Source organism: Grus americana, chromosome 1 (genome assembly GCF_028858705.1).
Source record: "Grus americana isolate bGruAme1 chromosome 1, bGruAme1.mat, whole genome shotgun sequence".
In the NCBI taxonomy this organism is placed as follows: Eukaryota; Metazoa; Chordata; class Aves; order Gruiformes; family Gruidae; genus Grus; species Grus americana.
This window is the reverse complement of record NC_072852.1, coordinates 71101087-71115065: the sequence shown is the minus strand read 5'-3', so window position 1 is coordinate 71115065 and position 13979 is coordinate 71101087. Positions and strand designations below refer to the sequence as shown.

The following is a 13979-nucleotide window of genomic DNA, read 5'->3' as shown; positions in this document are numbered from 1 at the left end:
TACTCAGCGGAGCAAGGAATATAACCATTACTGTCAGCCTAAAGCCAGCTAGAAGAATAAATGAGAAGATACCTATGATAGTCCAAAAAGCAGGCAGCAAAACAAAGCTGTCCAGTGATACCCAACCGGACCACATCCAGCTTATAACACAGTTGTGACTTTTGCCTCACCGTTTTTGAGGAGAATCATTCCTTGCTTTCAACTTGCAGCCTCATTGCTGCATCTACAGGCAGTCCAACGCGGCAGCCCCTGGCTTTCCTCGCTCCAGACAAGACAGCTTGCCGTGAGCCTGGTTGTGATGCGCTGCTGTACCTCAACTCAAAAAGTTACCAGACTGGGAAATAAGCATGAGAAAACTTGACCCTTTCTTTCTAAGCACCATATGAGACACATACACCTTACGGGACGGTGGACAAATGTAGAGATAGCAAATTATCAGCTTAGAAAACCAAATCACATTATTCTAAACATATCAATGGCAAGATTGATTCTTCCAGTTAAAACTAATGCTAATTCAGGTATCCACTAGCTCTCACGTGCTTTAATCATACAACCAACATTCATAAGGGCAACAGATCCCTACCTCCAGAAAAAAAGTAAAAGAAATAAATCTTTCAGGTAAAAATAAAAATACCCTGATCAGTAGATGAATTTCCCCCACTGTACATATTTACAATGAACAGTTGATCCTGTACAACTATGACAAGGTACCATTACTAAAAGCCAATCTCCAAACAGGCCATGTCTTTATTAAAGGTTAGCTACAGAAAGAAAAGGGATGAATAAATGACTATGTGCATAACTGGAACAGACAAAGCCTGCAAGATACACCCTGGCATGCTCCTCTTTCTTTTCCATTTTATCTCCTGACCTTATCATGTTCACAACCACATTTTAATTGTGCATGGAATCAAGGCCAGGTTGGATGGGGCTTTGAGCAACCTGGTCTAGTGGAGGGTGTCCCTGCCCGTGGCAGGGGGGTTGGAACTAGGTGATCTGTGAGGTCCCTTCCAACCCAAACCATTCTATGAGTTTATATGATTCTATGCAGTGTCACCTGCAATTATTCCAGTCAGGTCAGTCCTTCTGGGGAGGCCATAAGGAAGGCATTCTGGCTCTGCTCCAAGCCAAATGCTCAGGTACCACGGAACAGACATTTCAGAATTTGTTTCCTCTGCCTGGACACTTACCGACAACCTGACTTGCTGCTGTCCATCACCTGGTGTAGTAATGCCTACCTGGAAAAAGTAGTATTTGATAGCTAGGCTGTTATGCCACCACATAAAACCCCCTTTGTCCCAGCATCAAGCACATCTGCCATAGCCAACTGGTCTCTGACATGCTGCTTTGCAAAAAGGCTCCTGCAAGGTTCAGGTCATTGATGACAAAATATTAAAAGGAAAAACTAAATATATATTTTTAAAAGAATATTTACAATAGGCAGCAGATATGGATACAGACCCTATTTAAAGCTATTGCAAAGCACTGTAGTCAAAGGGCCAAAACTCACTTTTTTTTTTACTTGCTGCTATTGTTAACTTCTTTTGACCATTCACTCTTCTTTAATTCTCACATCTTAAACCAAACTATATCCACACAGAAACAGACAGAGCTCAGTTAATCTCCACAATGGCTCTGTGTATACACCTAAGAACACAGCCAGTTTTCTCTTCTTCATAGAAGGAATTCAGAGGATTTGACCCCACCATGAGCTCCTCCAAGCAAGAGCAGTGCTACTAGTCAATATATAACTTGGACTCGTTGCCAGCTCCTAATGTGGCTGTGCATTTGCCATTTAGAGAAGAATTATTTTCCAGATACTTATCTTAAATTACTTTTCAAATTCTGGTTCCTTTCTGCATTTCAGATAAGCATGTGAATGTATTTTGTACCGGTATTTCCATTTGTGTGATCAGACTTGAAAGCCTACTGTTCTGTAGTTAACTGGAAGTGTGTAAGTGAAAGAGCCTGGGAAATATCAGATCACACCTGAGCAGAGCAGGATAAGAGTTTATGTTCTGAAATTCAAAGGCCCCAAATTGTCATTGGGTTTTGGTATCGCTTTTGACTCCGCTAGCCTATTAAAGAAGCGGGGACCAGCTGTAGTCTTCAGATCCATATATAGGTACATATCTGGTACTGATGCAGAATTTGGTTTCCATCCACCCAGGTACTTGTGTTAACGCTGCAATGCCAGCAAAAGTGCCTATAGGTTGAAACGTACATAAATCTGAACTCTTATTTGAACAGTCCCTGAAACACACAGAGGAAGAGAGAGAGGAGACTAATGGCTCTGCCTAGAGAAAACCACCCTGTTTTTTTGCCTAGCACTAGTTACATAAGTTTCCCGCAAAGAACCTCCTCTTGTAAAAGCAGCAGCATTCAAGCGTGCTCCTGTGACACCGGCTCCAGCAGCGGATTACAACACGCTAATTCTTGCCAATACAGCTACTGCCTAAGCAAGAAGGTTGCTCAGTTTTTTTCTGATGGGGAGTTTCTTTAAGCTATCAGACTCTCAGATTCCAAAAAAATCAAAACCATCCTGTGGCCTCCAGTTTGCGCTACCGACGCTGCAGTGAGCCCAAGGTCACTGGCATGTCACGTAGCTCTGTGCTGCACGTCAGACTTCACAGCATCGCCCGGCTGAGATCGGAGGTCTTCCCGCTACAGCTTGATCCAAAGCCCTTTTAAAGCAACATAAAGGCTTCTATTGACTTCGTTTGGACTTTGGACCCATTCCCAGAAGCACAGTAGACTCTCTGATAGCTCCCAGCATCCTAAGAATTAGAGGCAACCTGGCAGTTCTGGTTCCAGCTAACAGAGGTCAGTGTTGCACATAAACACAGGTGACATCATAAAATTATCATCCATATTCATGGATTGTCTCTGTTTCAGTTAAATGCTGGTGACATCATACAGTGTTACCACTCTGTAGTTTTCATGCTTTCCCACAATGCTGCTGAGGAAACCTGATAGGTCTTTGGAGCCTATGGAGTCTTGAGTTAGTTTTCAAAAAAGATTTAAAAATAAAAAAGCGGGTTTTGTTCAACATATTATTTTGTAACCCACTGAAAAGTAATTTTATACCAGAGATCATTTTGAAACACACTTAAGTATTCACTAAGTATTCATTTATCTTTCAGAAAATGTCATAATTTCCCTTGTTGTATTTAATAACTGCTAGTTAGTTATGTAAAATCCCATCCCATCTGTTTATTTCTTCACATGGTGAAATTAGAGGGCTTGATTCTACAGTCATTACTCACAGAAGGAAAAGCATTGATTTAATGGACTTCCCTGAAAAGGGATTACAGTATAGGGTCCTCTGATATTGATTTTGTGACATCATAATCTTTTCCTCAGAAGCAGACACTGATGACTCAAGATAATATCAGTGCAAGATTAGGCAGAGGCAGACAAGTTAGAGAAAGAAAATTATTTTTAAAAAATAAACCTCCTGATTTACAGTAAGAAGACTGCAATAAAATATTAGCTATGTTCTCTATCTTGAATAAAAGTTCTCTCAAAAAAAAAAATGTCTGAGTGATGTTTCCCTCTTTCATCTCTTGCCCTGCTTACAGTTACTGTCATGAAACTATTGTGAGCTAGAGCATTTTTTGTAGGTTAATGGGTTCTCTTTGAAGGGATTAAAGTCACATTGATTATTAATTATTTTTTGATGTTTTAAACTGATGTAAATGTCCAGAAGCTCTGATGAGCAATATCCTGTAGAAATCGATACCGAATAAAAACAAAAGCAGCAAACAACAACAACAAAATGCCCTCTGCTCAGCTCCCGGGGGAAGCAATCGTGACTTATTTCTGTTTGGAAGGTGTATACCACCCCTTGGAGAATGCCAGCAACTGGCATATATGATAATAATTTCTCAGTTATCTAGAGCATCCTTATTTTGATGTGTCTATCTTTCAGACTTCAGGCAGAGTCTGTAGATATTTTGCATACAGAACAAAGCTAGGCAGAGCAGCATTAGGCAAATAATAAATAAATTAATTTCATTACTCTTGGAAAATATTCTTTTTTTTTTCTTAAATATGCCTTGTAGTACTTTGGGAAAACACTAATTAGCATTCTTTCTGTGGATTTTTTTTCCACTAATTCTCTCTACTGTTCTTCACCATATTTTAATAGGGTGTTGGGGGTCTTTTTAATTTGTTTTTTCCTTAGTCAAGTTTAATTTTTTTTTTGCTGTTTGCAAGTGGAAGGAGAACTAGACCCTTCCTTCTCTTTCGATAGGTCAATGAGGTGTAAAGGTTTTTCATGTTAAAATTACTTCCACATTAAAATAAATTCCATATAAACAAGGAGGAAATGTTCCTGAAAAGCTGCGGTGCAAATAACAGACACGTGTCTACCAGTAGATTACACAAAGGTAACAAGGCAATTGGGACAGTCTGCTCTGGGGACTCCTCTCAGCCTTGAGGAACAGCCCCTTCTTGGATGATTCTAGGGATATGTCAAGGAAATTATTGAAAGCTCTTAAAACTGAAGAAGTTGCTGATCTGATTGACAACTTTGTGACTGGGACCTACCTCTCTCATCCCAAAGACTTGGCTTGTGCGTTATATACTCAGAAGTCAATATAACTAAATTGGGGACCTACAGGTTTATAGCACACAAAGGAGCCACAGTTGTTCAAATCCTTCTGACATGACTAGAAGACCAATGTCTCAAACTCCTAAAGAGCACTGAGGCCCAAGCATTTCAAAATCACAACTGTTAGACTGACAGACAACATTATCTGTTTTCCCCCAAAGTACTTAAAAAGGCATTTAGTATTTTTATCCTCTAAGAGGTTCATATCTACCAAACAGCTACCTCATGTTACATCTCTGACATAGAATAAATAGCAGAGAGTTGTTGACTTCTGTTATCTCCCTTCAGCTCCTCTGAAGTGTTCAATCCCTGTGCTTAAAGGTCCCACTAGAATTCTTCCATCCCCAATATTACATTTTCTACCCACAGTACCTATCCCACACATTCTCTTCTCATGTCCATGCTGCCACCTCAAGACCAGCATACCAAAAGCTGAGTATATCCATTCCCTTAAAAACTTATCTCCTGATAGCTCTCTTCCCTGTTACTATCAGCTGTGTCACCAACTTTCCCATCACCAATGCTAATTGTAAAGTATTTCTTCTCTAAATATGACAGAAGAGAAAATGCAGAGATAACCATAGTAATTTGAGCACAACACATACTACTTTTGCTCTGGTACAATGTGCTATCTTTATGGTGAGCCAGACGTGATGCATATCATTTTATTTCTGGAACTCCTTCGTTCTTATGCTAGGAAATTACAGTGGCTTTTAAATGAAGGAGTTCCAGAAATGAAACGCATCATGTCTGGCTTACCATAAAGACAGCAGACTTCTTCCTTAGGAGTTGCTCCCTTCACCGGCTGTATTCATTCAAGACTACACAGTGCTATGAAAAGGTAACCTTTCTGTTTCAAGTGTCTCCTGTTCTCTATTCATCTGCTACACATTGCGCACATGGCAGCTAGTACGCGTTGCCACTTTTCTTTCATAAAGATTTTTTTCGTTTCAACTATACATTGATGGAAGCTTAATAAAAAAGTTATGATGACTTTGGAGTGCATAACATGTTTAATAAGCCATTCTCTTCACTTTCTCAGCAGACTTATGTACTAAGCTGTGTCAATATTTTCATTTTAAAACATTCTTAATGTTTATCAAAGTTTGATTTTTTTCTTTATATTGCAGCCAATTACATTTTGCTACAAGAATAGAACCTTTAAAATCTTGAGTAACGAAAATGCAGTCATTAATTTACTAGAAGATAAGAGTGCTCAGGACGATAAAAGCGATACATACTTCTCCAGTGGAAAAAGCAAATAATTTTAAAGAACACTTAAGATCAAAGTTAACTATAAGTCTTTTAAGTTGTTCAGCAAAAAACATTTGGGTTTTTTTTATATTCAATGTCCTGACCTATATGCCTAAATTAAAAAAAGGTCTCTTCTCCAGAGCTGAGAGTGTCTAGTAAAGTAAGCCTCAAGATGGATTTAGACAAGACTTTGTTCGATTTACCATTTATTCTGAAGCACTGTAAGGTCATTTCATGATCTGCCTGGATTGCTCTGTGTGGTGACATCAGAAATGCAGGGATTAGTGGGCTTCTCAAGTTCAGTCAGCACATTGTCTGCGAGCACTTTAACGAATTGCCATGGGATCATCACAGGTAAGTCTTTATTCAGCGTAGTCCCTGTCTTAATCTGAATAAGGCATCACCCCGAATGCAGCTTCTGACCCAGGTGATGCAACCTAGAAATTGCCTTATCGACCTCGTGCAATTCGAGTCCGGGGCTCATAACTCCTGCAGAGATGAAAGATCTTTTCTTGATGGTCCACTATCATTTCACCAGAATGAAATCAGAAATTTGCCAAAGAATAATAGCAGACTCTTATTCCACTGGCAGAGAGGATTTTGCAAGTGCATACTACAGTTCTGTAAACATGAGCTGGCATCCAAACATCCTCTTCACTTGCTTTGTGCTCTAGAGTCAACCTGGGCTAGAAATAATCCATGAAAATAATGCAATCAGAGAACATGACTTGTAGAAGTTTTAAGCTAAGGATGACCATTCATAATAAAGTTTTTTTTAAAAAAGAAAAGTGTATGCTTTTGCTGAGAGGATGATTTTCTCTCCCATATGGCCTGGATAGCCTTAGACTAGTGGTAGGCAGAAAAGTTCAGACTGTTCTATCTCAGTAGCTCCTCTGAGTCTGTCCCATCATGAGGAAATCTTACACTAGTTTTGAAAACAAAAATGAACTGATAAGGTAGGGTTGTTTTGGTTTTTTTTTTATTTTTTTATTTTGATATTAGTAGGACATGGTCATGAGGAGGAAGAAGGGAAAAAACCAAACCAAAACAAAAAAAACCACCACAAACTTGTTTTCTCAATAGGAGCTTCAGCCAGCATATCTTAGAGAGAGAAGAGATGCTAAAAGGACTCCGTACCAAAATTCACATTAAGCGTCCATTTCTTTTCCAGTCAGGAGGAAACCTTGGTGAAGCACTGGGGCTCCCAGCTATGAAATCAGCCTTTCTCTTAAAAAGGTTTCTCCCACAGAAAGAGGCAGTGTCTTGACGGTGTGGCTTTTGCTTCAAATTAACAACATTAGGTGCAGATATTCTTGAAGGTTAGACCAATAGAAACATTTCCTTTGTTAGGTAAGGTTGTGCTGAGTAAAGTCTTACAGAATCCAAGTCCCTTTGAATGCCTTAGTCCATGTAAACCTGAATTTAGACTTCACTATGATACCAAACTCCATAAACTGATGTAGTAGTGGACAAAAGTCTACCCTGCTAGACATAAAAAGTTGTCCTTGCTAAGAGAAAGAAAGAGGGTGTTGCTGCTTTATATGCGGAGCCTGACAAGCATATATAAGACTGATATACAAAGACCTCAGTCTCCTTGAAATAAGAGATGTATGTTTTATTTGTATCTGTAAACAATTTTCCCCGAAGAGTGTGATCCCTCCTATTTAGTCCATACATGGAACTACTGTGACCACCTGTTTTCTCACTGTTTTCCTACTGAGAGCATTGGTCAGACCCTCTTGGACGTGTAACAGATTGTAAATGATGTCCCAGTATCAGGTTTGGCATGTTTAAGACGCTTTTGTCCTCTACTTAAGCTCTACCTTGTCCCACACAAATAACACAGCAAGGAAACATAAAATCACACAGGTGCAAGCCACTATGATCATGGGACATCTGACATATTGGTCACATAATCCAAGGCAGAACTGGTGGAAGCTCGGTGTAGACATGACTAAGGGAAGGTTGCTGGATTGCAGTTAGAAAAGGTGGGAAAGATAACATCAGTCACTGGGCATCAGGGTATGTGTCTACTTTTTACTGTTATTTAGCTGAAGTACAGCTTTTCCTTTCAGCTGTGATCAGCCATGGCTTTGCCACGCCAAAATGAGACAAATTACAGAGCAAGCTGCTAAGGACTATGCCTTTCAGCCATTCAGAGACTAAAACACCGGGGAATGCAGACCCATTGCAAAATGGCAATATATTAAGAGATTCCTACAGCAGAATGGTTGGAGGCTTTTCTCTGAAGCAAGACACAACCCTATTCCTCTCCCAAGTACTATAAATCCATGTTAATACCTGCGATCACATGCAACGCCTTTCTTCTGCTAGCTTCTAAACTACCCATCACATAAGAAAACCAGTGAAGAAAGAGAATGATAAAGGTTCAAGATCGCATTGCTCCATTTCCAAAAAAGATTATGATATTACCCTGGAGCACAGTGCATTCACATCATATTGTGAAAGAAGGAACTAAATATTACTAGCCCATGGGCAACAATATCAGGCACATAACAGACAGTGGGCAATATCCCCGTTTGATCTCCTTTTGTCACTGACCGTACCTGCAACCTCAGACAACATCAGGAGTTGGAACTATTTAGCACTATTACTTTACACCATGAAATATGACAACTGGAAGAGAAGAGAAGATGTGCTTTGAGCAGTTTTATCACTGTGCAAAGTCTGCTGATGATTTTGCAAATTGCCAGATGGGCATCAAGGCCACATCAAGCAGATAGAGCTTAGCAAGTGACATTTGGGCTGCTATCGCTGAAACAGCAAGTACGCAGACATCAGGTTCGCCTGCCTTCAGATTCATCAGTTCAATGCCTCTGCTTTCTCAATGAGATTAACTTCCAGGTGAAACATCAATTTAATAACTTAAGGCTAGATAATTTTAGTATTGCTTCAACAAGCTAGCAGAACTCAACAGCACAAAACTAGGGAAATGCCTTGTTTTGAAATTAGTTGTTTTCAATTATTTGTCAATGCAAAAAATATGCAGACATTAAGGAAAACTCAGTGAATTTCAAGCTCAGGAAAATGGTCCTATTCCAGTGTTCCGAAACAAGCACTGCTCTCGCTTCCCCAACTTCTTTCCTGTAACCACGTTTACTTTGAACATCCTCTGAAGTCTCAGTTCTCCTCCTATTGTAGTGTCTAATAATAACATGCAAGATAAATAATTACAGTAGACTTGCTATCCAACCAAATTCATAATCCTGTTACACATGGTGTTACTGATGCACCTCTATCTCGAGCTACAGCTTTACCTTCCTCTTACGCTACAGAAGTCTGCTAATGCTCAACAGCTTTTTTTATTCCAGTCCTGGGTTTGTCTGAGTTTTATCTGGCTCAGAAGTGATGGTTACTTTCCAACAGAATGAAAATCTGAGGCCTTGGCTACCCTCAAACCTTACCAAATTTCTTGATATTTATTATTTATTTTACAAGTATAGTATTTTGAAAATTTAAACTACCTATTTCCTGTCTTGCTTTACCACAGTAATTTTTGTCACAGTAGTGCTAATAAAAATAAAAAAATCCCACCACCAAAATACCTTAAGTTTTCTAAAAAGCCAGGATTCAGAGCAATATGAACTCTGATTGTAGGATAAAACAGCTACTTAAAACTGTGTGCACTTCTGTATTAAGAAACAAACTAGAACTTTCATCTTTCTGCTGGGCCATAACATCCACAGTCTTACTTTCTTAAAAATATGTTTTTTTAAATCAGCAAATTCCAGGAAACAAAATTTTGTCTGTATATTAACATTTTATCTTGCATAAATGTATGTTTCAGCAGTTATGAAAATGAGACAGCTGACAGTTGACTACTATATGTGAACAGATGCTGTGAAAGCTTCCTTTTAAATAGTTCTGTCAATGCAATGTCGATTTTAGAAGTGACACCACTGCTGTTCTAGGACATGATCCTGCAAACTCTTATTCACACAGGGAGTCCTGCTCATTTCCATAGAACATTTACATTTATGAGACTCTGAAAGGTCAGGTCCTTAGTTGTGGAGCTCTCCTTTAACAGTGACTGACAAATATACAACAAAGTTTTTAGTAGTGCTGAACACTGTACTTTAGGGCAATGACATTTATAGTCAGTGATATTAGCCTGGACGGTACATACATTTTGTTTTAGAAGTTACATGAGCCATATTAAATATGCTCGAGAAACCATTAAAGGAGCAAAAGCGTAAAGATAAAAAATGTCATGTGAAACCAAGCTTGCAGTATTAAGCAGAACTTTGAAAAATTAATCTGCCAAGAAGATAGGCTGAGCCTGAACATAGCACGGTGCTGATCAGATAGCAATGTTAAATTCTGCCACGATAAAACGGACACGATGTACCACCCGCCCCTTTGTTAACTCCCTTTTCATAACGGTTCTCTTGCGGGAAGGGGGGGATGCACGAAAGATAAGAGACGTTTCATGGGAGAACACGTCGCGGCGGGGTGTGTTTCCCCGGAGCCAGCGCCGCAGCCGGGCCGGGCGGTGCTGAAGGACAGCGCGGCGCCCCCGACACGGCCCGGCCCGGCCCCGCGGGGCAAGTACACCCCCAAAACGCCACAGTACCCCTCTCTCGGCACCCCCGCTGGGAACCGGGTAACTTTGGAAGAGGCGGAGGACGGGAGGAATTGCCGCCGCAGCTCCCCCGGGCTGTGGCACTTTCGGAGGGGATACGGGAGCGGGTGCGCATCTCGCCCCGGGGCGCGGCGGAGCGGGCTGCCCGCCCGTCGGATCGCGCGTCGCGGGGTGGCACCGCTCCCCCCGCTCCAAATCGACACGCGAATCCTGCGCGGCTGCCCGCGGGAGCACAAAGCGGGGACACCCGGGGTTGAGACCCTGCCTCCGCCGCCCCGCGGGAGAGGCGGAGCGGGCGCAGCCACCTGCCCGTGCCCGGGCGCCGCGGTCCCGCCGGGAAGTAACACAAAGGCGGCAGGGAGGGGGCTCGGTGCCCACGGGAAGGGGCGGGGGGGGAGACCCGCATCCCTCCCTTTCCCCGGCACTTACCTTCAGCAACACAAAGAGCCAGAGGAGACAGGAGCGGGCCCCCGGGGCCCCTCGCCGCCGGCGGCCGGGCATCGGGGGCGACGGCGGCCGCGGCCCGCGGGGGCGACCGGGCAGGGGGGGCTGCTGCTCCTCTGCCCCTCGCCTCCCTCCGCTCGGCTCTAAGCCGTGCCCGGCAATGGCGAATTGCGGCAGCATCAGGCGGCCGGCGGCGGCGGCGCCGACCTCCCCGCCGAGCGGCGCATCCTGCCGCCCCCCGCCCCTTTTATTTGGGGTTTGCAGCGGGGAGGAGGAGGAGGAGGAGGAGAAGGAGGAGGAGACGGCGGCGGGGGCTGTCTCCCCTCCCAGGAGTTTGGGCGATCGCGCCGCTCTCTGCACGGGAAGGGGTGGGAAGAGCCGCTCGCCGTCTCCGGGAGCGCCGTCTCCTCGGCGGTAGCGGCCCCAGCCCCCGGCGGAAGGCGAGAGCTGGGAGCCGGCAGCCGCCGCCCTCGCTCCCCCCGCACCGCCCTACCCCGCCCCCGCCCCGGCTCTCGCTCTCTCTCCCCAACAGCGTCTCCTCTCCGCGGGCAGGGAAAGCGAGGCGGCAGGCGAAAATGCATCTCCCCCACCACTCCCCAAGAGAGTCGCTCCCCGGGGTCATTTTTCCTGCCTCCCGCCCCGCCGCGATCGGGGAACAAAAACCGGGGGGACCGGTTGGCGGGGCAGAGAAAGGAGGGAGCCACAGCCTGCCCCGGGCAAGCCCAGCCCCGCACGGGACTTTAGGCTTCTGCTTCAGTGTTGCTCTCTTGGAGCTCCAGCTGCAGGAGCAGTAGCCGGTACCCCGGTACCGGCAGCAGACACGGTGTTTGGAAACAACGCAGACTTCCTCACGGCTTTTCTCAAGAGACAGAATAAAGCATGTGGACAACTCTTCAGAGGTTCAAGGTCTAAGCCTGCAAGTAGTGAAGAACAACTCATCCTGTTCTGTGAGATACTGAGGCCCAGGGATTACAGTGGCACATCGAGAAACCTGAGGCCACATCCTCTGTCACGTCTTCCCCACCCTGCAATCCTGCAATTTTATCAGGGCTGCCTCCAAACTTGAGGAGAGGCAAGCTATTCATCTTTGTAAGAGTCTTCTTTAAGATGATGTCCCAGGAAAAAAAAAAAAAGAGAGGTGGGAAGAGCCAAAACAGAACCACAAACACACCTATACATCCCCCCCATTTGACTGCTATGATGAAAATAGTCTTTCCAAGATGAGAAGACTACATCAGAATCTGGTTTGCCATCAACCGCGCTCCCACCAGTTTAAGTTAGCTGCACCAAGGATGCACCCTATCAGAGCTATAACCAACATTGATCTGAACAAAATAGAGTCATAAATGTAATAAGGCTGTGTCTGGGGCATTAAAATTCAGAGCAACTTTGGATCTAGGTGTGGTTCCATTGGTTATAGTATGGGCCACCACCTTGCTTTTCCTTAAGAAACTAAAATAGTGGCTGAAAGTAGGTTCAGGGTTTGTTTTCAAATTTTTTAAGTCCTTTAAGGAGCATGAACTCTATTGAATTCTTGTGGGAATGTCCTTTAAACTGATTAATTACAAAGTCATTTTCTAACAGTGTTACTAAATTAGACACTAATGAATCTACATTTTAGAGCCCTGCCTGCCTTATACATGGTGTATATTTGATTTTCATGTAATTTGGGTCTTCAGTCAACAAAAGCTTGATTTCAAAGTGGCCAAAGCCAGAGAGGGATGTGCTTATTTTGTACTGAAACAGGCCCTTGAGCAGCGATTTGCCACACTTGATGGGGATTAATTCAGGAAATGAAGGAGAAATTCAGGTCCTGTGTATATACTGGCACAAAGCCCAAATTTGGAGCTCCAGGCAGCAAATGCTATTCATATCTTCATTTATAAGAAGCTAGGGACAGGAAAGACCTACTCAATGCTACCAGCGAAGGACACAGGACTCTCTTGGGTACCCATCACTCTATTGGTGTTTGGAGCATTATCTGAAATTGGTATGCAAGGGGTTAACCGTAGCTAAATTTCCTTCAGTACACAGGTTTAGAAGAAGAGAGAGGTTATTTGAAAGACAGAGCACTGAATTTCTTCAGGAAATTAAGATTGTCATCAGTACTTGAGAGCTGTAGATTGAATTTTAGGCTAGGAACTTTTTGTTTACTAAGTAAATAAAATTGTAATAGTCAATTATTTTTGACATTAAGATTGTACTTTTTACGGTTTCTTTTCTCCAATATTCTGCTCATTTACAACATTTAGATGTTAAAATTATGACGGCATAAACAAGGACTAAAGACTAAGAGATATGTAAAAAGCAAAAAAAAATTAAATACAAAATTCTGGTAGCATTTTAGCCTCAGAACAACACTATCTGAATCAAAGAGTTAAAGTGAACAGTAGCTGAAAGACGTGAGAAGCATTTCTGAAATGAAACCTTTGGTAAAGAACTGAGATACTAAAACGTTCAGGTCTGGCTGTTGCAGCAAAGAAAAATGCAGCCAAGAGAATGCAAGAATTGCATCCTTTTTAAATTGGGGGGTGTGTGTGTGTGTCTAGCGATACCTTGCCAAGAAGTGCCAGTGCTTTGGAAGATTCCAATCTGCCAATAGAACCAAATCCTTCAGAAAATGATCATTGAGGGGGTTTTGTTTGTTAAGTTAAAAAGTAATTTTAAAAGGTATTTTCTAGCAACTAATCAGAATTGTGTTAGACACAGGCAGTAGAACAGTTCCTGCCAAGGAAAGCCCACACCTGAGTAGAAAAAGAAGGTATAATGTGAGCAAAGTTAACAAGCAAGGATTGGCACACTGGAGAGGTTGGCTCCAGGCTTTTTCAATGGATGAAACCTGGAGAGTATTTTTTAAGACTGCAAGAAGGTAGGACGTGAAGGAGGAGCAAAAGAATTTTTTTCTTTTCTGAATAGGTGAGAAAAGTAAATACACACCAGAAGGGAAAAAACCAAAACAAACCAACCCAAACTGTGAGAACAAGGGCAACCTTATTTGTTTCTAGCATCTAAACAATAAGAACAGTGACTCTATTAATAAAGCCAGCAAAGCTTTCAAAATAA

At 42.7% G+C, this 13979-nt stretch overlaps 1 protein-coding gene across 3 annotated transcripts in view; it reads right to left on the bottom strand.

Annotated features, from left to right (window-relative positions):
* PTPRO (protein tyrosine phosphatase receptor type O) overlaps positions 1 to 11335 on the bottom strand; it is a 154969-nt gene extending 143634 nt beyond the window's left edge. For all 3 annotated transcript variants that reach the window (XM_054813233.1, XM_054813234.1, XM_054813235.1), the window contains exon 1: positions 10902 to 11335. In XM_054813233.1, the coding sequence (XP_054669208.1) occupies positions 10902 to 11096 (195 nt within the window). In that variant the 5' untranslated portion in view covers positions 11097 to 11335. The remainder of the gene's footprint in view (positions 1 to 10901) is intronic.
* Between the last annotated feature and the right edge of the window lie 2644 nt (positions 11336 to 13979).